General features: G+C 53.3%; 2 protein-coding genes across 2 annotated transcripts; both read right to left on the bottom strand.

Annotated features, from left to right (window-relative positions):
• Window positions 1-163: 163 nt before the first annotated feature.
• On the bottom strand, window positions 164-12,310 carry LOC139799370 (regulator of G-protein signaling 5). The gene is made up of 5 exons (XM_071751336.1): window positions 12,156-12,310; window positions 6,523-6,633; window positions 4,667-4,728; window positions 4,367-4,533; window positions 164-3,861 (listed from the first exon to the last, which is right to left on the bottom strand). The coding sequence occupies exons 1-5, from the start codon at window positions 12,197-12,199 to the stop codon at window positions 3,700-3,702; spliced, it is 546 nt and encodes a 181-aa protein (XP_071607437.1). The 5' UTR covers window positions 12,200-12,310; the 3' UTR covers window positions 164-3,699.
• Window positions 12,311-18,522: 6,212 nt separating this feature from the next.
• Window positions 18,523-20,964, bottom strand: HTATIP2 (HIV-1 Tat interactive protein 2). The gene is made up of 5 exons (XM_071751332.1): window positions 20,763-20,964; window positions 20,569-20,676; window positions 20,350-20,487; window positions 19,585-19,646; window positions 18,523-19,052 (listed from the first exon to the last, which is right to left on the bottom strand). The coding sequence occupies exons 1-5, from the start codon at window positions 20,931-20,933 to the stop codon at window positions 18,827-18,829; spliced, it is 705 nt and encodes a 234-aa protein (XP_071607433.1). The 5' UTR covers window positions 20,934-20,964; the 3' UTR covers window positions 18,523-18,826.
• Window positions 20,965-21,906: the final 942 nt, after the last annotated feature.

Raw genomic sequence — 21,906 nt, 5'->3', positions numbered from 1 at the left:
TTTTTTTTTTGAGAAAACACTGCATCTGTTGCAGCAGAAACTCTTGGAGTCTTCCAGGAGTCTCCTGGAAGCCTTTGGGTCATTCCAGGGCTTTTGGGCACAAGCTCTCAGGGTGCCCTGGAAAGAAATGCTGCCCCTTGAATGCAAAGAGACAAAAGAGTCCTTTGAGATATCAGCAGAAATACACATTTATGTGTGGATTACTGAGTGGTACAAGAATATGGGTTAACACAACCAGTTCCTCAGCACACACCAGCATGAAAATCTGTAGTGGAAATCACAAGGAGATCACATCAGGCTGGAAACCTGCTGCTCGTGGGTGTCAGGGGCCAATCCCCCCCTCTCAACCTTCTTTTGGCCCTTGGCCACAGCACTTGGCACCCTCCAGGATCTGGGGAGAGCCTGGGTGATCCCTGGGACACATCCCCCTCAAATCCCATGGGCTGCAGGCAGCTCCTGCCACTGCCTCCCAGGCTGGGGAGGTGCCAGGGTCCTGGAATAACCAGAAAACACCTGAAAATGTTTAATTAACCTAAGGTTAATCCAATTAAATTAACCCAATGTTAATTTACCATGGGGATGTAGCTGCAAGGAGCACAAATCCCTCCTTCAGGGTGGGCACCAGGGAGGCACAGGGGCAGCACCTGGTGCCTGGGGTTGCCTTGCCCCATGGCAGATGTTGGGGGGCCCTTGGAGAGCACAAAAGGTGCCACTTGCACTGGTTTGGGTGCCACTTGGGCTACGGGCAGAGGGTGATTTCAGAGCCTGTTTCACAAGAGGGAGAACGGGTGCGTGGCCAAGGTTCCTCTTCTCGGGGTCTGGGCCCACACTAAACCCACACAGGGCCTCAAGCACAACAACCAGAAAGTCTGTTTTGTGTCTCTCTGAGCTTCTGAGGATCCAGGTGTATACAGGTATGTATATATATATATCTAGATGTATATCTATATGTGTGTGTACACTTATATAAACAGCCATAGTGATAGAGATGTATAATACTGGGTGGATAATGCTCATCCCTGTGCCAGACTTGATGAGAGCAAGAGTGATAAAATACAGCAAATATTTCCTGTGAGAAACGTGGTGGTTGGTAGCAGCCCAACATCAGAGGCCTCCTGGCCTGGGGGAAGCTTGGCCGTGGGGCAGGGTACAGGCCTTGCAGCTTTTCTGTGCTGAGCCTGCCCCAGGAATTAGCCAAGTGACCCCTCTGTACAAACACAACTCCCTGAGAGTTCCAAAATGCTTCAGGGCCCACGTTTGATGGCTGCCCAGGAGTTCATTGTCAGCTGCTCCATCACCCCCTGCAGCAGACTTTCAATATTTTAACAGAAATTGAGCTGGGGAGGGGTTGCCAACCCAGCTGTTTCACCTCTCCTGACTCCAACCACCACCTTTCTTTTCAGCTCATACATCCCCAGACACCTTCTCCCTGCCCCACATTTTGCAGCTTGTGACATCTCAGGTCCCATCAGCATCCACAGCCTTGGTGTTGGGCTTTGTGAAATGTGTGCAGAGTATCTGGAAACAGCTGCCAGAGGATTAGGTAAAAATCAAAAGATGTGGGTCCTTCTGCAGGGAATTCTGCTTGGTTTTGGCATTTCTCTGAGTCAGGCTGGAAATAGGGAGCTGGAACGTGCTGAACCCTTTTGTACTGACACCAGTTCATGGAGAGGGCAGAAGGCTGCAGGGAGCACCCAAGCTGAGAGGGTGGGAGCACCCAGTTGTGGCCAAGCCCCCACTCCAGCACCCAGCCCTGCATCTGCCTGGGCACTGGGCACTGCTGGAGGGTCCTGTGCCCTCTCAACAGGACCCCCCCCATGGCTTGGGGGGGTCCTGGGCCCTGGGCATGGGTTTTCCAGGGCCACTGAAGCCCCTGCTCATCACCCACTGCTGCTCCAGCATCCAACTTTCCCAGGCCATTTTCTCCAGAGGGAAAAAAAAAAAACCAACAAAAAAAAAAAGTCCTATTTGTGATGGTTTCCATCCTCCCCATCTCCCCTTCCCTGCCTAGAGATGGCAGCCTACTTCCTGCAGCTCGTGATGTGTTTTTCTTCATCACTATAGTGACAAGATGTAAATATTTGGGGTTTTGCTCAGGTTTTGCAAGTCTTTAAGAGGCTGGCAATCCCTCTGTTTATGTTACTGCATTTTGCATGGAGTCTCATGACTCCCAGCTGGGGTTGAGCAGCCTGGGGGAGCCTGCCTGGTCCTAGATGCCTCCTGTGAGCTTGGACGTTTGGGATTTTGCCCTCATCTGCTGCGTTGCCATCTGGGCAAGCCAGTCCCTGCATCCCAGGGAGGAGGAGATGGAGGAAGGGTTCAGCACCTTTGAGTTGGGGCTGATCCCATCCCCCCCTTTCCCTTTGCCCTTGCCTCATCCTCCCTTGGGATTTCTTGTGTGGGTGAAGAGTGAGCTGGCTTTGAATCATTTGAAAAGAGCTGGGCTTTTCCAGAGCCAAGGAAACACATCCTGGGCAGATGGGAGGAGACAGGAGAGATGTGGGCTACACTAACTCAGCAGTTTGCCACCTGTTCAAGAAGACAGGGGTTTATTTTTATTTTTATTTTTCCCCAATGATTGTTTGGTGTTTTGGCTTGTGGCTTTTTTAGGGGTGGTTTTTTCTGCTTTTTTTTTTTTTTTTTTTTGATTGTATCTGAATAATTTAATTATCAGCTTTTTCTTCCCCCTCCTCCCTGTGTGATTTTCCTCCCTCCTCTAATCGATGCTCCTTGACTGGTTTTGTGCAGAAGTCTCTATCACTTTGGCATGCCTACTGCAGAGAGAAGCAACTGGAAAAGGGAAGGGCTGTCTGGCTGCTGGGATCCATGCCTGGGATGGATCCAAGCAGAGGGCTGTGGTGCAGAGGGCTTTGGGCAGGCTCAGGGGCTGCAGGCACAAGGGCTGCAGGCTCCGTGCATCGTGCAAGGGGGGCAGAGGGAGAAGGAGGTCTGGGTTGCTAAACAGTCCTGGTGTTTTGGATCTTGTTTTGTCCTCTTTCCTGTCTTTGGAGTGATGCAAAGAGGCTGTCCCATGGCTGCCCACCCATCCTGCCAGCCAGGAGCAACCTGCTGCTCCTGGTCCTGCAGCCCCCTCTGCCATCCAGCCCTTGCTACTCCTGCTTTCTGGGGACAACCTGATCCCAACCCACAGTGGAGATACCCACCAAACCTGATCCCAACCCACAGTGGAGATACCCACCAAACCTGATCCCAACCCAACAGTGGACATACCCACCAAACCTGATCCCAACCCAACAGTGGAGATACCCAGCTGTCCCCCAGGGCTGCAGGAATGCTGGGTTTGGCTGGGAAGGGCAGTGTCTGCAGGGTGCCCTTTGCATCCCCAGGGAAGTCAGGAGGAGGGAGAGAGTCTGGGCCAAGCTCAATCCCAACTCCCCAGTGCCAGGGACACCCTGGCTGCCCCAAGGGCTCCCAGTGGCTGTAGGGCTGTGGATGCAGAGCCAGGGAGGAGCACCAGGGATTTCTGCTGATTGGGTTTTGTGTGTGAAGAGGAAAGAGAGGAAACAACAGGACATCCGATGCTCCAAAACATGAGGGAAGATGTTTAGCAACACCCTGGGTGCTCTTCTAGGGTGGTATCAGGAAAGCAAAGAAGCTGCAGGAGGGGCAGGTGTTCAGACAGAAGCAATGGGAGGGAATGTGCCTGCAGGGAATGCCTTGCCCAGCCCTGCTGCATTGCTACTCGATTAACTCCTGATACAGCTCTGAGCGCACGAATCTGGGCAGGGAGTCTTTCTCCATCAGGGCAAAGATCCTCTTCTGGGCCATGTCAAAGCTGCTGGGTGATGGCTCCACCAGGTTCTTTATGGTCACAGCCTTGGTGAAGTGGTCGATGTTCACCTGTCACGGGAGTGTAAGAGGGATGGGGACCTTGCCTTTGGGGGGCTGGGGGGTGATGGCATCTCCCTCTGCTTACACCATCCCAGCAACAACCCCACAAAGGTTCTGAGGAGGAACTGGAGCAGGTTTACTTATCTGGAGGAATTACTGGTGACAAATCTGTAAGGATGAACTCTGTCCTGCAGCAAGGCTAACTCTGGGAGGGGTGGATTTGTCATCTTTTATAATTAATGTAACCCTTTTGTGGGGAGAGGGGGACAGATGAGTGCTGGAGGCACCCGTGGCAGGAGGAAGCCCAGCAGAGGCTGAGCATGCAAAGCAGGGCTCTGAAGGGTGGGAGTGCATCCTGTAGGGATGGAGCTGCCCCTTGCTGAGGGCACAACCTCCTGAACCCTTTAGCCATGCTCCAAGGTGCCCTGCCCCCATCACTCTCCTCCGGGATGGAGGCCACCGGCTCACCAGATCCATCCCTCCTGGTCCCACCTCCTTCCCCGCTGCCACTGACCTCTTTGGGTGCCTCTGTCTGAATGAACTCCTCATAAATCTTCTTGGCCTTCTCCATCATCTTCACGGGGGACTTGGTTTTCTTGTAGTCCTCACAGGCCACCCAAAACTCAGCATTCTCCTCACTGAACTCGGAGCGCAGGAAGCTGCGGAAGCTGGCGAGCCCGTCTGGGGGATGGGGATGAGAAATGGGGATGGGGGAGCCCTTGCTGAGCATCATGAGGGAGCCCAGGGAGGCTGAGCACCAGGCAGAGGGTGTGGGATAGCACAGTGGGGTCACAAGAGGAGGAGGTGAACTCACAAGGGTTTTGCAGCAGCTTCTCCAGGGAGTCGCGCCACTGCAGAGCCTCCTCCGGAGACGGCCTGAGGGGGGCAAAGAAACCCGAGGTTGTGGATGCTCATCCCACAGAACCCCGGTCTAGGACATACCCACCTTTGGAGTGATGCAAAGAGGCTGTCCCATGGCTGCCCACCCATCCTGCCAGCCAGGAGCAACCTGCTGCTCCTGGTCCTGCAGCCACCTCTGCCATCCAGCCCTCGCTATGCCTGCTTTCTGGGGACAACCTGATCCCAACCCACAGTGGAGATACCCACCAAACCTGATCCCAACCCACAGTGGACATACCCATTCGTACCCATTTAAAACCACTCAGAGGTTTTAAATAATTCCTTTCGAAATTGGGGGAATGGAGTAAGGAGCCTGCTGCAGAGCAGGAGTGATGCTGGAGCAGCGGGGCTGCTGCTGCATCCCTTCTCTTGGAGAGAGCCAAATGCCAGGCGAGGACAAGGACAGGGGGTGAGTTCCAGGGGCTCTGAGCAGAGCCTGAACCCCAAAGTCAGTCCCCTCTGCAGCAGGGCAGGGCGCTGAGGGCAGCAGGGAAGCAACCCCGCGTTTTCCCGCTGGGACAGGGACGGATGCTCCCCGCAGGGAACAGGGGAGGAGGGGCCAGGTCCTTCCCCTCCCTGCGCTGCCGCGTTGGGGTCAAGAGCCCCGCACTCCCACGGCCGCCCGGCCCATTCCCACGCCCCTCGAGGGGCAGGAGGACACTGCCCTCTGCTTCCTCCCTCCCTCCCCAGTGAAAACCTTCAGTGGCTTTCATCTACGGGGCTCTTTTTTATTTTTTTTTTTATTTTTTTTTTTTTATAATTATTATTTTTTAATACCGTGCTCGTTAAGTGACTAAAAGAGGGTTGCAGGAATTTTAGCTTGGGCTTTGGGGTTTTTTTCAAGGTCTGAGGAGGGTGGCTGAGCTGCTCTGGGGCACAAGGCTCCCACCGTGGCTGGAGGGGGATCAGAACCCTCCAGAACCAACCCCTGCTCCCTGCAGGCACCCGGTGATGCTGATACCCTCTGGGTGAGCAGAGCATCCCATGGGATGGGGAGGGAGCAGTGGGCCTGCCAGTCCTGGGGGATTTCCTGGTGGCTGTGGGGGAAGCACAGGGACATAACCTGCCCTGCCCAGGTGGCTCCAGGGGGGAGAGAAGGGTAGAAATGTAAGGTTTGCTCAGTTTGGACATCCAGTCCTCCCTTGCCATCAAATTGCCAGCACCCAGCAGTAAAGATGATGATGAGGGCTCTGATCATTCACTTTCTGAACCCAGATCAGTGATCCATTTTCCTAAATATTCATTTTGCTCCCTTTTAACTGCTAATCCAGTGGCACAGACCAAGCAGCCTCTCAACCTTCTCCTTTGCTCTAGCATTAAAGCAGCTTGGTTGGTGCTGGGGAGCAGAGGTTCAGGACAGCAAGGTGAGAAGATGCCATTCCATGGAGGTGTCCAGAGCCAGGCATCACATTTTGGGGCTCTGCACTCAGTTTGAGGACACGCTGCTGCCCTGAGGCCACCAAGCTGTGCCAGGCTGGCACCTGGAGGGGTCCAAGTGCAGATTGTCTCTGGCAAAAACTTCATCAAATAGCATGAAATCTCATCAAATGTAAGTTGAGTTTCTGGGAGAAATCCAGGTTCCCTAAAGGTGTATTTATTGCCTGACACATCCCATACTGCCCTGATGTGAGTCTCAGAGCCTGCACCGAGCTCTTACATAAAGCCCACTGTGCCCAGACTGCATCCCAAAGCAGGGTTTCCAGCTCCTCTGCATCCCAAAAGGGTTTTTCACCCCTCCAGCCCACACAGGTGCTCTGGTGTGCTACTCACTTCTGGGCCTTGGGTGGCTTCTCTGGCTTCTCAGGGTAGGGGATGATGAAGTCGATGGCTGAGTCAGGCTTCTGGAGCAGTGTGCCCAGTTTGGTCTTGATCTCCTTGGCCCTGCAGGAGGGGACAAACCAGATCAGGCAGAGACCAGAGACGTGGCCCCTGCCCTGCACCAGCACACACCCTGCCACGGCTGCCAGGGAGCTAAAAAGGCTGTGTGATGAATTCCAGCCAGACAAATGGACCCTAAAGCTGTAGAAGGGGGTCTGGCTGAGGCAGGCAGAGCTCTGCACTCCGAATTAGCGGCAGCTCTTGATCTCCATCTCTTTGCTTTGTCCCCATCTGTGGTCTGGATAATTGTATCAGTGGAGCTGGCAGGGCTGCTCTGAGGATGCATTAGGGGAGATGTGCAGAGCACTCAGTTTCTATAGTGATGGGCCCCGAGGAAATGCTGCTGAGGAGGTGGAGGAGCTCCCTGAGGACTGTGCTGGGCTGCCCCCCACCCTGGGCTGCACCCACCAGACCTGCCACCCCTCTGGAGGAGGGTGCCCTCCCCAGGTCCTGCTCTGCAGCCATAGGGAGAGGGAAAGCATCCTTATCATCAGGAACTCAGGTCCAGGGAAGGGATTCTGCCCCTGTGCTCAGCCCTGGGGAGGCCACAGCTTGAGTCCTGTGTCCAGTTCTGGGCCCCTCAGCTCAGGAAGGAGATTGAGGTGCTGGAGCAGGTCCAAAGGAGGCAACTGGGCTGGGGAAGGGACTGGAGCACAGATCCTGTGAGGAGAGGCTGAGGGAGCTGGGGGTGTTGAGGCTGGAGAAGAGGAGGCTCAGGGGAGACCTCATCACTCTCTCCAACTCCCTGAAAGGAGGTTGGAGCCAGGGGGGGGTTGGGCTCTTTTCCCAGGCAACTCTCAGCAAGACAAGAGGGCACAAGAGGTCTCAAGTTGTGCCAGGGGAGGTTTAGGTTGGACATTAGAAAGAATTTCTTTCTGGAGAGGGGGATCAGCCATTGGAATGGGCTGCCCAGGGAAGGGGTGGATTCTCCATCCCTGGAGATATTTCCAAAGAGCCTGGATGTGGCACTCAGTGCCATGGGCTGGGAACTGCAGTGGGAGTGGATCAAGGGTTGGACTTGATGAGCTCTGAGGTCCCTTCCAACCCAGCCCATTCTATGATTCTATGATGTGACTGCAGGTGACTGCCTCTGCCTTCAGTGGGCCCTCACTCACTCCTGGGTGCTGCTTCCCCCAGGCACAGGAGGAAGAAAGGCCTCATGAGGTGGGCTGACTAGCAAAGGATCATCATCCTCCTCCTCCATCTGTCATTCTTCATCCATTTGGAAGATGCACAGACAAGAGGGGTCCTGGGATTTGACAGCAGAACGTGCCCTTCTGTGCAATATGACTTGAAGTATGGTCCTGAGCATCCCAAGCCACCGAGGAGGCTCCTCTGTGCCACAGCCCAGCACTGGCAGCAAGAGCAAGCTGAGCTTTTGCAGAGCAGACTCAGGTTTCTTGCATCTGACTGAACAAAGGGGTGAAAATGAACCCACTCCAAGCCCAGCTTTGCAGGGCAAGGCTGTTCCCTGGCACAGCAACATCTGGTGACTTCCAGGCTCACTGGCACAGTGTAAGGATGAGAGGAAGGGGACTTGTCCCTTAGGGCTGGCACAGCTGTGGGAGCCAGGCTGCAGTTTTGGGGGTCATTGTGCTGCTTTTGTGCTGTTTATTTGCACAAGCTCCCTGTGCAAATACCTCCCTGCCTCTAGGGCTCCTAGTCCTTTTCCACTCCTTCCATTTTTCATTTTTTCCCCCTTCCCCCTCTCTCTATCTTTTTTTTTTTTTTTTTTTTTTTCCGATTGTTTGGTTTTGTTTGGGTTTTTTGGTGTCATTTTTTGGGTTTTTTGGGGGGGTTTTTTTTGGGGTTTTTTTTGAGGGTTTTTTTTGCTTTTTGCTTTTTGTTTTTTGTTTTTTTGTTTTCCAGGTTCCAGGCCTCATCATGAGTGACTTTTTTCGAGCCCCCTGCCAGTGGTTCCCCACTTCTTCTGCAGCCACTGCCCTCCCACAGCCACCCTGGCACAGGAGCAGGGCCAGGCAGATCCAGCAGCCCAGCACCCCCTGTGGATGCCCAGCACGGGGTAGCAGAAGCTCAGGAAATTCAGCTCTTTGCATGGAAAATGGCACCTGCTCCAGGGACACTTTCTGTAGCTCCTGCTTCTGAGAAAACTTGGGTTTTGCCTGGACCAGGACCTCAGGCAGAGGGTGAGGATGTCCCCAGGCCCCCTGCACTCAGGTGTCTCTGTGACAGGGATGCTGCTCTGCACTGTTCATCCTTCTGGCTCTACTAAAGCAATAAATTGTGGTTAAATGCTCTCAGCCAGAGCTGTTTCCCACTGCCAGACACTGGGTTTGATTTCCCTGAGCTGTGCAGAGCCCGGGTGGCGTGGCCCCAACCTCTGCAAGTGACACAGCTGCAGGTAGGAGGAAAGGGAGAAGGGGACAGGGGCCATGGCCAGGGACACTTCTTTCCAAGCACCAAATTATGGGGGTTTTGTCTGTCAGTCAGAGGGAAGGAGCTTCCTTGCCTTGGAAGCAAGGATGCCAGAGGGTCCCAAACAGGCTGTGCTGGCAGGGGGTCCCCAAGAACCAAACCTAACACATGATGGCCCAAGGAGATGGGAAGAGAGGACCAGGACTCCATCACTGCTCAAGCAGAACCTGGGGACCAGAACCTGGGGATCCCCCCTGCCCTGCTGTGGATGAGGCCAACACAGGCACAGGATCTGCATGCAGTTGATGGCAGCTTCAGGCTTACATCTGGTTTAAAACTTTGCTCTCTTAATTCTCACCCTTTGACAAGGACGTAGGACCCCTACCTGTCATACACAAAGGGCAATAATTAACTTTAATGGGTCTTAATAGGTCTTAATGGGTCTTAATGGGTCTACAGATTCTACGAGGAGAGGCTGAGGGAGCTGGGGGTGTTGAGGCTGGAGAAGAGGAGGCTCAGAGGAGACCTCATCACTCTCTCCAACTCCCTGAAAGGAGGTTGGAGCCAGGGGGGGGTTGGGCTCTTTTCCCAGGCAACTCTCAGCAAGACAAGAGGGCACAAGAGGTCTCAAGTTGTGCCAGGGGAGGTTTAGGTTGGACATGAGAAAGAATTTCTTTAGGGAGAGGGTGATCAGGCATTGGAATGGGCTGCCCAGGGAAGGGGTGGATTCTCCATCCCTGGAGATATTTCCAAAGAGCCTGGATGTGGCACTCAGTGCCATGGGCTGGGAACTGCAGTGGGAGTGGATCAAGGGTTGGACTTGATGAGCTCTGAGGTCCCTTCCAACCCAGCCCTTTCTATGATTCCATGATTAATGGGTCTTAATGGCCCTGAGCAGCCCCAGGTGAGCCCCATTCCCCACCCACAGCTGGGGGGCTACATTTAGGTCCAACCCTGGGGCCACCTTCCCTTGGTCTCCTGGATCGATGTGGGACCCGTCTTGCAACCTCACCACCTCCTGCTCCCGAGGGGCTTCCCTGGATGGCTCCATCCCCACTGAACCCCATGGAGCTCTGGATGGATCAGCAGCAGCTGGAGCCTTACAGGTCTCAGTGTGGACCTGCAGCAGCAAGAACCTCCCCATCCTGAGCAAATCTTTGGCTGTGGGGGGTCTTGCTGAGAACATATATATATATATATATATGAATATATACCCAGAGAGCCTGCAGAGGTGAGGATGCTTGTTGAAAAGAAGCAAGAAATGACAACCAAAAAGGCTGAGCTCTTGCAGGCTGCTCTGGAGGGGGGGAAAGAACTATTTAAAGACATCATCCTGGCATCCTCCAGCAGATGCATCACCAGCTTTCAAGCAAGCCTTCAGCAAAGGCTAAACAAGAGGCTAAAAAAGTTACAAACGAAAAGGCATCCTTTGAAACCCACCCCCCCTCGGCTGTGTCTGAGTGAGAAAAAGCAGGATGACCGTAAACTGCGGAAGGATAAGTGTGAGAACATCCAGGAGCAAGCCAAGGAAAAGTCTGAGAAACGGCTTCCAAGAAGAATTAAAAGAAAATACGGGCTCTGTCAGACACATCAAGAACAAGAGGGCTGCTGGGGAGGGCTAGGAGAGACTCCAGCTGTGAAAACAAAACACCCAAAAAAAGAAACTTGAAGAAGTTAAAGCTGTAGCTGGAAGCCAAAGCTGCTGCTGTGCCCAAGGACAAAGAGGTGCCAGGGGAAACGTCCCTTGAGGGGAAAAACCAGCTCCAAGCAGGATTCAAGGAGCCCTAGGGATGTGGTACAAGCATCTCAGCAGTGGCTCTATCAGGCAGCCCTGGGGAGCACATGGACAAATATGGGCTATGGGAGAGGAGTCAGTGAGGCTCTGGCAGGAGGAAGAGATTCCTTGAAACCTCTCAGCCCTCTCTGAAGGGGCCAAGAAACATGTGGCTTGGCTAGAGCCAGGGCTACCAGCCCCTTGGGTGTGCGACAGACCTTGGAGGGGCTCCCCAGACCCCAGGCAGCTGCAGGAGGAAAGGTGATCTCAGGAATGGGAAAGGTAGGACGTGGTGTGTAGGTGTCACGGTGTGTTTTCCTGGGTGGGAATGTGTGTTGGGGCTGTTTAACTGTGCTGTTAAACATATGATGGGAGTGGGGAAAAGGGCTGAGGAGCAGATATTGTGCTGCTTGCTGGGGTACAGAGCAGCTGGGGGGGGACTTCAGGAGGGTTTGGTGGCTCTGGTCATGAAGCTGGTGTTGAAATTCCTCCCAGGAGAAAATACAGAAAGATGCATGGAGGAATAACCCAGTCCTTAGTCCCTGTACAGAAGGAAAGGTGTCTTCAGGAATGAGGGCTTGAGAGCATAACAAAGGTCAGTGAAAGCATCAGCATAGAAGAAATGGGGAAAAAACCCTAATTTACTATTTTTGTAAATTAGTACGTATAGCACTATAATGTACTAGATTTACTATATTTACTACGAAAATGACAGCAGAGCAGAAATATATGGGTCACCCCCAGATGGAGGAGTACTGCTTGGCTGCCCAAGGTGCAGGAGGCTTGTGAGAGAGAGCAGGGAAGGTGAGCATGGGGCCACAAGGGTGGCAGAAAGTCTGTGATAGGACTTTGCCTTGGTTTTGAGCAATATCCACCCTCAGCAGCACAGCCTCAGCTGAAAAAAGGTGGACTTCTCCTGAAGAATTCCCTCATCCCTCCAGGACAGTGAATGCCACCCTCACTCCCATCTCTAAAACCGTTTTTGCACATTTGCAGCAAATATTTGCTGGGTAATCCATGAGGTTTTCTCCTGGGGGGAAGGATGGAGCACCCTGCTGCACAGACCCCAGCCTCATGCAGTGGTCTCCCTTGCACCTCCGGACCCCCTCCAGCTCCCCAGGACAGGACAGGATTTCCCCAGCAGAGATTTTCCCTAGACCTGAGGGAAATTTGGGACTGGATCTCCACTTGCTGCCTGATGGATGCTCACAGCATCCACCCCCCCGAGCCCCTCCAGCGAGCTCCCATTCCCTCCTAGCTCAGAGATGGGTGATCCACGTCCTCCTAAGAGCCCTCCAGGATGGGGATGTGCTGGAGAAAGAGCATCCCTGTCCCCAACCCCCCTGGCATCCCCACCCAGCCTGCCTGCTCTCACCTCTCCAGGCAGGTATGGGGCAGCGCTGCTAATCCTTTGCACATCTCGGCAGGTTGGAGTTTTCCTCGGCAGAGGGAAGAGTGGGAGCGAGGGTCAGAGCAGGCAGGGACAGCTCAGTCTGCAGCCCAGCTCCTTCCTCCCCCTCCTATATAGTGCTGGGAGCTGGAGCCCTGCCAGCCCTCCGGCAGCAGCCGGCCCGGGCTTCTGGACAGCTTCTGGATTTTGTTTTCTCCTCTCTAAGCTCACACCGGGGGGAAAATGTGTTTTGCTTTTTCTTTTTTTCTTTCTTTTTTTCTTTCTTTTTTTCTTTCTCTTTTTTCTTTCTTTTTTTTCTTTCTTTTTTTTCTTTCTTTTTTCCTTTCTTTTTTCCTTTCTTTTTTCCTTTCTTTTTTCCTTTCTTTTTTCCTTTCTTTTTCCCTTTCTTTTTCCCTTTCTTTTTCCCTTTCTTTTTCCCTTTCTTTTTCCCTTTCTTTTTCCCTTTCTTTTTCCCTTTCTTTTTCCCTTTCTTTTTCCCTTTCTTTTTCCCTTTCTTTTTCCCTTTCTTTTTCCCTTTCTTTTTCCCTTTCTTTTTCCCTTTCTTTTTCCCTTTCTTTTTCCCTTTCTTTTTCCCTTTCTTTTTCCCTTTCTTTTTCCCTTTCTTTTTCCCTTTCTTTTTCCCTTTCTTTTTCCCTTTCTTTTTCCCTTTCTTTTTCCCTTTCTTTTTCCCCCCTCTTTCCCCCCTCTTTCCCCCCTCTTTCCCCCCTCTTTCCCCCCTCTTTCCCCCCTCTTTCCCCCCTCTTTCCCCCCTCTTTCCCCCCTCTTTCCCCCCTCTTTCCCCCCTCTTTCCCCCCTCTTTCCCCCCTCTTTCCCCCCTCTTTCCCCCCTCTTTCCCCCCTCTTTCCCCCCTCTTTCCCCCCTCTTTCCCCCCTCTTTCCCCCCTCTTTCCCCCCTCTTTTCCCCTTTCTTCCTGGGATGAGGTCAGGTAATCAAATTGGAAGGACCAAGGTGCTGCTGGGGCAGCTCCGAAAGTCCACAGAGTTTCATCTGAATGCTGGGTCAGGCTCTGGATGGACCCCACAGAGGAATTGGGTCTGTCCCCTGAAGACTTTTACCCGTTTTACCTTTTTCTTGGGTGGGCAAATCCTCTGGTCTTGTGGTTCTGCCATAGCTCTGTGACTGTAATTTCTTCCCCAGCCCTAGGGTGAGGGTTTAATGGATACACAGTATTCCAGTATTTAGAAGAGACAGGTAGGAATGGTGTAGTCAAACGAGGTGCATTATGATGAAAAATGTCACTTTCATAACAAAAGCAGTGCTTAGAAGTCTTGCTGTTAATTTAGAGAGTGGTTAATGGCAAAATATCCACACTTCAGTAGTGGGTACTGCCTGGTGGGTAAGAGCTACTTTGGTTCAGAACAAATTGCTTTTAATGCAAGCTTTAGAAAAAAAAAAAAATAATCTGATAATCATAGCGAGTGTTCTGGTTTTATCTGATAGTGACACTTTGATGAGACCCAAAAGGATTCCCATCCACAACTTGGTAAAATGGAAAAATTGGACCTTTTTCCCATCACTTCCAGAGCAGTAAAACCCACGCCAGAGCCCAGGGCTGTGAGTCCCTGCCACCCCCTGCATGGCTCAGCCCCTCACTGATGTCCAGCTGCACAAAACCATGTTTTTTCTGTTTGTTTGGCTGAGATCTCTCTGATTGCTCCCCTGAAACTCAGCAGTGACAGAGCCAGAGCCACCACGACACCTGTGACATGAGCTCCTGTGATGCTCAGCAGGGTTTGGAGTGGAGGGGGTGACTGCAGCCTGGAGAGCAGTGTTGGTGAAAGAGACCTGGGGGTCCTGGTAGACAAGAAGATGCCCATGAGCCAGCAATGTGCCCTTGTGGCCAAGAAGGCCAATGGCATCCTGGGGTGCATTAGAAAGGGGGTGGTTAGTAGGTCAAGAGAGGTTCTCCTCCCCCTCTATTCTGCATTGGTGAGGCCACACCTGGAGTATTGTGTCCAGTTCTGGGCCCCTCAGTTCAAGAAGGACAGGGAAGGGCTTGAAAGAGTCCAGTGCAGAGCTACTGAGATGATTAAGGGAGTGGAACATCTCCCTTATGAGGAAAGGCTGAGGGAGCTGGGTCTCTTTAGTTTGGAGAAAAGGAGACTGAGGGGTGACCTCATCAATGTTTTCAAATATGTAAGGGGTGAGTGTCAGGGAGATGGAGTTAGGCTTTTCTCAGTGGTGACCAGTGATAGGACAAGGGGTAATGGGTGTAAATTGGAGCACAGGAGGTTCAAGTTGAATATCAGAAAAAATTTTTTTACTGTAAGGGTGACGGAGCCCTGGAACAGGCTGCCCAGGGGGGTTGTGGAGTCTCCTTCACTGGAGACATTCAAACCCCACCTGGACACGTTCCTAGGGGATGTACTCTAGGGGGCCCTGCTCTGGCAGGGGGGGTTGGACTAGATGATCTTTCCAGGTCCCTTCCAACCCCTAGGATTCTAGGATTCTATGATCCCAGAAATCTCCCTCCTGCCTTCCAACCAGGATGTCAGAGCCCATCCTTGGCAGTGTCACCAGGCTCAGCACCTGGGGCTGCACAGCCAGCACAAGGGGGACACCCTCAAACACATCCAGGATGGTTCTGGGGACCTCAGCACCAGCTTTTTTGGCAGTGCCTGAGCCATTACACCCAGAGGTTACACACAGGGTGTGCAGCTCTGTTCCTCCATCCCTCACCAAACCCCCCCAGGGCATCTCCTGAGCATCCTACCCAGGGTTTGGGGCTCTGGAAGTCTGTCACCTGCTTGTCACTGACCTCAGCTGCCTGAATGACCTCAAAAAATGTGCTTTGTTTAACATCCACAGCTCGGAGCTGGGAATAGGAGACCTTGCTCCCAGCCTGGCTGCCCAGACTCTGGAAGCACCAATGGGCTTAGTTGTCCTTATCAGTTGTCCCACCTGCCTCAGCAGCCCAGGGCTATATTTAAGCCCAGCCCTGGGTGCTCTTTCACCTGCCAAGAAATGTCAGAGATCTGTCCCTGGCTCCCAAATGGACTTTGGATCTGTCTTGCAATCCTGTCTCCTCCTGTTCTGGGATTACACAGCAAATGACTCCTGTGTTTCTGCATGGGAGTACAGTGACTGGAAGCCAGAAGGCTGCTAGAAAACCAGCCAGGCCTCCCTGGGCTGCTTGGCTGAGTTGGTTACTGGTTTGGAAATGGTCACAGAGTGGGAAAAAAAAAAAAAAAAAAACACCAAAAAAAAAAAAACCAAAAACAAACAAACAAACAAAAAAAACCAAAAAACCCCAGACCAAACCAAACAAAAAAAGCCACCACCAAAAAACCACCACCAAACACAACAAAAAACTAAAAAAACCCACTCTTAAATTCTAAAATTTCAGGGGATGAGATACTTGGATGACCTTTCTCTGCTTGAGTTTGTGCTGCTTAGGGCTCCCCAGATGCACCCAAGCAGGGTGCCAGAAAGGGGGCTGCCCCCTTGTGCCTTGCAGAGGGGGAGAAAAACCATGGCAGCTACAGAGGATGGAGGGAGGTGCTTCACTCCATCCCAGCCTGCTATTATTTTGCCTTTTTCACAGCTGAGTCAGGGGAAAGCTCTGTTATCAGTGTAGAAGTGCTTTGCTCAGAGCCCAGCTACCCCACGCAGGATCAGAGAGCAAGTTAGGGCCCTGTTTGCTAGCAGGGATGTCACCAGGTCAGTCCTTCTCAGCTCAGTGGCCTTCCCAAACACACCTGGCCCAGAATTTTCCCCCGTGAGACCCCACAGAGGAATTGGATCTGTCCCCTAAAGACTTTTACCTGCTTTACCTCTTTCTTTGGGTCCTGTGGTTCTGCCATAGCTCGGTGACTGTAATTTCTTCCACAGCCCTGGGGTGAGGGCTTAATGAATGCACAGAAGAAGCTGGGAAGGTCCAAAAGGAGCAAGAAAGCTTGATGTGAGATGATTATAAGGAAGCTGTGCCCTGCTCTGGGTTTCCAGGTGTGCATTTTAGCAGCAATTTATCTGAAACACTGAAACAGAGCCCGTATGCCACGGAGCAGAGACCAGGGCTACCCAGAAATAGCTTGGGTTTTCTGCAGTGAGAAATATTTGTTTTGTGGATTTCAAGGCTTTAGAGTCCTAAGAAAATATTTCCAATAAGAAGCTACCCAGGCCTTCCTTTTCTTCCCACGACAGCCTCATTTCTTTAAGAGCCCTTCTGGGAGAGCTTTTTCCAACTGGACTCCGAGGGCCAGATTGTCTTGTGTACACAATGGCTGTTTTCCTCCAAGAGATCTCTAGGTTTGTAGCTTGCAACTTCCCCCACAAAAGCCATTTGGAGTCTCCCATTATCCCAGATTTATCCTGGGCTCTGTTATTTCAGGACTTTATTATCCTAACAACTTGCCTTTTATAGAAGGCAGCCCCACTGCTTTGCAGTTTCCTGGTTCCCACTGGAACTTTTTAGAAATTAGCATCATATTTAACAACACTGGCTTTTTGATAGAGGGATCACTGTAATTCTCACTCAGGAGAGTATTTAGCAGTTCATCTGAGTGATGAATTTAACCCTATGTTCTAAAAATGGTGGTTAAAAATGTCTTTTTTTTTTTTCTTTTTCTTTTTTTTCCCCAGTGCCTTGGGACAGTCACACAAATGAATGTCCCCTAAGGAATGAACCCAGTGTGAGCTCCTTCATGGCAAAGGCCAAGGCAAGTAACCCACCAAGCCTTTCCACTGGGGTTCTTCTAATCATGATCTTCTGATCATGTCCTGTCCCTAGGGCTCTCTTTCTGCTTCTCAGATATTACTGATTTCCAAACATTTAGGATGCTTTCCTCAAATATTCCACAGTCTGCCTTCCACCTGTAACTTTTCAGCTTTTGTATTCTTTTTTACTCTTATTTGTATGCAATTTTCACTTCTTTTAAGGTCTTGCTACTTCAGGTGTTTATTTCCACTTCCCTGTATGAGCACATCACCTTTTTTTTACAGCTCATTTCCCCTTTTTTGTTGAAGTTCACTGCTTTTGCTCTCACCAGGACATCACAGCTCTGTGGCCTCCCATTTGTTACCTTTGAACTGAAACCCTTTGAGTGGCTCAGGGGTCCCTCAGCTACCACAGTGGAGCTACAGCATCCCAGTGCCTCCACCAAGCTCCTATAAAGAGAGGCTGAGGGAGCTGGGGGTGTTGAGGCTGGAGAAGAGGAGGCTCAGGGGAGACCTCATCACTCTCTCCAACTCCCTGAAAGGAGGTTGGAGCCAGGGGGGGCTTGGGCTCTTTTCCCAGGCAACTCTCAGCAAGACAAGAGGGCACAAGAGGTCTCAAGTTGTGCCAGGGGAGGTTTAGGTTGGACATGAGAAAGAATTTCCTTCCTGAGAGGGTGATCAGCCATTGGAATGGGCTGCCCAGGGAAGGGGTGGATTCTCCATCCCTGGAGATATTTCAAAAGAGCCTGGATGTGGCACTCAGTGCCATGGGCTGGGAACTGCAGTGGGAGTGGATCAAGGGTTGGACTTGATGAGCTCTGAGGTCCCTTCCAACCCAGCCCATTCTATGATACTGTGATTCTGAGGTCCAGCCTGATGATTTGGGGAGAAGGAAAGGGATGCTGGATCCCAGCTTCCTCTGCTTGCTGCATCCAAAGTCACTGACACAGGAGTCACAGATGAGGTCGAAGAAAACCCTGGAAAGCTGTGTTACCCAGAGCACTGGGACTCCAGCCAGCTGGGAATTTGGGAGTCACGTAAGTCCTGCATCCCAGCTGGGGAGCCACCAAGGTCCTCGACCTTTGGCAGAAGGCCTGAGAACAGCCAGGGACACTGTGGGGACACTGCAACTGCTCCTCAAGTCTTTGTGCCAGCACCAGGGATCTGCTTCCTTTCCCTGTGGGCAGCACAGGGCACGAGCAAGCCCACCCCACAGTGTTCACAAGGATGAGCTCTGCTTCACTCCTGTTCATAAGAAAAGCCCAGAGGAGCTAAGAGGCATTTTTAAGTCAGTGCAAGCATTTGTGTGGCATTTTTGCTACTGGAGGTATTAAAATGACAGCCTGGATCTGAATAGAAGCGTCCCTGCAGCAGCCTCTCTGCATCTGGAGCAGATGAGCCAAGACAAAGCAAATGCTGGTGTCTGCAGAGCCCCTGGCACATCAGTGATGCTGCTGAGCTTCCAAGAACTCCACTATCCAAGTGACACTGGTGCCACCCTGTGCTCTGTGGACTGCAGGCTCAGCACAGGCAGCTCCACACTTTCCCTGCTTCCCTGCATCCGTGTCTCCAGCACGGTCACTTGCCTGCCTGTGTTCCTTGAAGTGTCACCAAAAGATTTAATCTGTGAACTGATGTTGGTGCAGGAGCCAAGCACAACTTCCACACAAAGCCGACACAAACAGACCAGTCAGAGGATTTTATTCAAGGCCTGAATTCAAGAAATTCCCAGGATTGCACCAATTTTACTTGGATTTGCCTGCTGGATCCAGAGAGCAGAGCACCTTTCTCCTTATCTACCAGCCAGCACCTGCATTTTATCATCACTTGAGAGAATCAGCAGCCATGCAAAGAAGTGCACCTCTACCTCCACATTAGCCATGCAAGCACCCCACTCCTCATCCACAAATGTGTCCACATTGGGCCCAGGAGACATCTGAATGGTGAGCCAAGCTCTTTTCCTGCCCTTCCCTTTTGCTCTACGTGCCCTGCTCTGGCACTGCCTTTCCCAGCTCATGAATGGTCCCATTCTCCAGCACCTCCACCCTCCCCTTGCCTGGCTGCAGCACCGTGGCCACCATAGCCCTGGCCACTGTTTCCACAGGCACTGAGTAAGCAGTGGGGAAGACCCGAGCCAAAACACCCAGGAACTTCTGGACCACCCACTCCAGAGGACGGGACTCCTGACGCTTGCACAGCAGCACCCTGCAAAGCAAGGAGGGAAGGTGGGTCAGGATGGAACCATTCCCCAGGGGGAAGCTAGAGACTCTTTTCTCTAGCCCAGCTTGCTAAACCCACATGGGACCCCTGGGGCTTTGGCAGGGTCCTGAAATGACACCAAGCAGGTCCCTGGGACACTCATCTCCTTTCCCCACAGGGCAGCCAAACCCAGGATGTGTTCTTTCAGGCAGCTTAAAGGATCCAGGTGAGTACACCCACTGCATAAGGTCAAGGTCTGTGCAGAGCTAAGCTTTGACCCAGGTCCCCCTTTCAACTCAAGCTTCTTCCCCCGGCATGCCATGTGGCACCAGCACTGAGATGGGCTGCAGGAAACTGCTGTGCTTGCTCTGTGTAGCACTGAGAAGCAGCATTTTCCCCCTGGAGCTGCATTTCCAGCTGCTGGCTTTCCCCACTCCCCTCCAGAACCCATTCCCTTCATGAATTATTTATTTCCATCTCCCAGCCTGCTTCCCTGACAACCCCAGCCCTGTGCCCTCCCATCCCCACTGCTACTCACGCCGGCCGGAGAATGGTGCAGCGATCAAAACCAACGGCCTGGACCAGGTTCTCCACTTCTCCCTGTCGTGGGACAGGATGAAAGGAGACAAGGGTGAGTGCAAGTACTGCCTGGGCCATCCCATGACCTGGCTGGAGAGATGCTAACACAGAACGGGTGCAGAGCACAGGCACCACCTGGGCAGCAAGCAGCTCTCCAGGAGAAGGGAGGGATGTGGCCATGCCATGGTGGGTGCCTTGGCACCCTTGCAACCATGGTGCTAACTGCAACTGGATGCTCCTGAGACAGCATCTGGACACAGAATCCAGCCTGGGGGTAACAGCACAAGACACTGGCAGAAAGCAGCGAGTCCAGCAGATGGTGGGGACTGCAGTACACAATATAAAGGGAAGAAAACTTCTGTAACAGGTGCAGCACCACCCAGGGAGCCTATGGGCTCTCTGCCCCTGGGTAGTTCACATCTCACATGGACAACAGCCCTGAGTGTCCTCACACAGCTGTGAAGCCATCCCAGCTCAGGCTCAGGGAGGCAGGGTTGGGATGGGGACCCCAATGGGTCTTCCTGGGGTTTGAGGAGAGGGATGGATGCTGCATGCAGCTGTTGTGCTCTCTGGGATGAAGCCAGTCGTGCTGCTGTCCAGCCAGCTCCCTTCCCTTATCCCGCAGCACTGGGAGGAACCTCGGAGCCATTTACACCTCTCCAGCACCCCAGGATTTGGTGACTCCTGCACCGGCACTGGGACCCCACTCCGGCTGCCCCCTCACCTTCACGCGGAGGTAGAGGAAGCGGCTGCCGGGGTCTGCCCCCCGGGAGGACTGCAGAACAAAGTGCTTGCAGCCCCCTGCCCGCGCCAGCTCTGCTGCCTGGGCCACGTAGTCCCGGTCCACACGGACAAAGCCATCCTGCAGGTAGAGGGGAGGGGAAGGTCAGCACGGCGGGGAGGGGGCGAGCAGCACCCCAAACCCCCGGGGTGTCCCCCTTACTGCGCCGGCCTTGGCCCTGGTGGTGCCCAGGCAGCAGAAACCGACGTCGTGTCCCCGGAAGGCAGCAGCGTGCTCGTTCAGACGCTCGAAGTCCACCACCGCCTGCTCCTGTGGGGAAGACGAGACTCAGCGCGTCCCCCCGGTACCTCATGGTTACCCCCGGTACCCCCCGGGATCTCCCCGTCCCCTCGCACCACGGTCGCTCCCATCTCCTCGCTCAGGCTCAGCCGGCGCCGTCCGACCAAAGTCACCCGAGCGAAGAGCTGCCGGGCCAGCAGTTCCCGCAGCAGTACCCGGCCCGTTTCCCCCGAGGCACCCAGCACGAAGCAGGCCCGGTGCCCGCCGCTCTCCGCCGCCGCCGCCATGCTGAGGGCGGAGCGCTGGGTGCCGGCTGCGGAGGGCAGGGCAGGGCAGGGAGGATCCCGGCAGCACCGGAGAGGAGGGCAGGGTCAGCATCGCTGCACGCTGAGGTTAAAATAGGAGAAAAGGCCTTTTTGAGGAGTGAGAAGACTGCGGGGTCTGTCTCGGAGGCTGTGCTGGAAAGAACCTGATGGGGTGGAAGCAGCCGGTACCGCACAGGGGGTGGCAGAGGTGACAGAATCGCAGAATCATCCAGCTTGGAAAGGAGCTCTGAGAGCATCCAGTCCGACCCTTGATCCACTCCCCCCGTGGTTCCCAGCCCATGGCACTCAGTGCCACATCCAGTCTCTTTTTAAATATCTCCAGGGATGGAGAATCCACCCCCTCCCTGGGCAGCCCATCCCAATGCCTGAGCACCCTCTCTGGAAAGAATTTCTTCCTAATATCCAACCTAACCCTCCCCTGGCAGAGCTGAAGCCCATGGCCTCTTGTCTGACTGATCTCTGCCTGGGAGCAGAGCCCGACCCCCCCTGGCTCCAACCTCCTTTCAGGGAGCTGCAGAGAGTGAGGATGCCCCGGGGAGCTGGGCAGGTTCCTTGGGGTGGCTCTGTGGTCTGGGTGGTTTTGCTCTTTGCTTTGGGCAAGTGGTGGCTGTGGGGCTGCCCCTGGATGTGGCACACACCTGGGTGTGATGCATCCCTGGAGCTGCACCCACCACTCAGCACCCACCCTGTGCCCCAGCTTGCTGCCTGGGATTCTCTGGGTGGGTACAGCCACATGTTTACTACCTACAACACAAGCAGGGAGATAATTTCAGGGTTATCTACGCCCCCGGCATCCTGTTTGGCAAACCCTTATCTGGGCTGTGCATGTGTTGTTGCTGCCACATGCCAGGGAGCTGGCAAGCAGTGTGGGCAGGGGTACCTGGCTGGCAGCAGTACCCCCACCACTGCCAAAGCAGAAAGTTGTCCTGCAGCT

This window comes from Heliangelus exortis, chromosome 8 (assembly GCF_036169615.1).
Source record: "Heliangelus exortis chromosome 8, bHelExo1.hap1, whole genome shotgun sequence".
Taxonomy (NCBI): Eukaryota; Metazoa; Chordata; class Aves; order Apodiformes; family Trochilidae; genus Heliangelus; species Heliangelus exortis.
This window is presented reverse-complemented; position numbering and strand designations above follow the sequence as displayed.

Coding starts and splice junctions, on each gene's coding strand:
- HTATIP2 (XM_071751332.1), bottom strand. CDS start 20,933: ATGGCGGCGGCGGCGGAGAGCGGCGGGCACCGGGCCTGCTTCGTGCTG. Junction 20,677..20,762: donor AGGAGATGGGAGCGACCGTG/GTGCGAGGGGAC, acceptor TCTTCCCCACAG/GAGCAGGCGGTGGTGGACTT. Junction 19,053..19,584: donor TGCACCATTCTCCGGCCGGC/GTGAGTAGCAGT, acceptor CTTGCTTTGCAG/GGTGCTGCTGTGCAAGCGTC.
- LOC139799370 (XM_071751336.1), bottom strand. CDS start 12,199: ATGTGCAAAGGATTAGCAGCGCTGCCCCATACCTGCCTGGAGAG. Junction 6,634..12,155: donor CCCCATACCTGCCTGGAGAG/GTGAGAGCAGGC, acceptor CCCCTCCTGCAG/GGCCAAGGAGATCAAGACCA. Junction 4,729..6,522: donor AAGCCACCCAAGGCCCAGAA/GTGAGTAGCACA, acceptor TGCCCCCCTCAG/GCCGTCTCCGGAGGAGGCTC.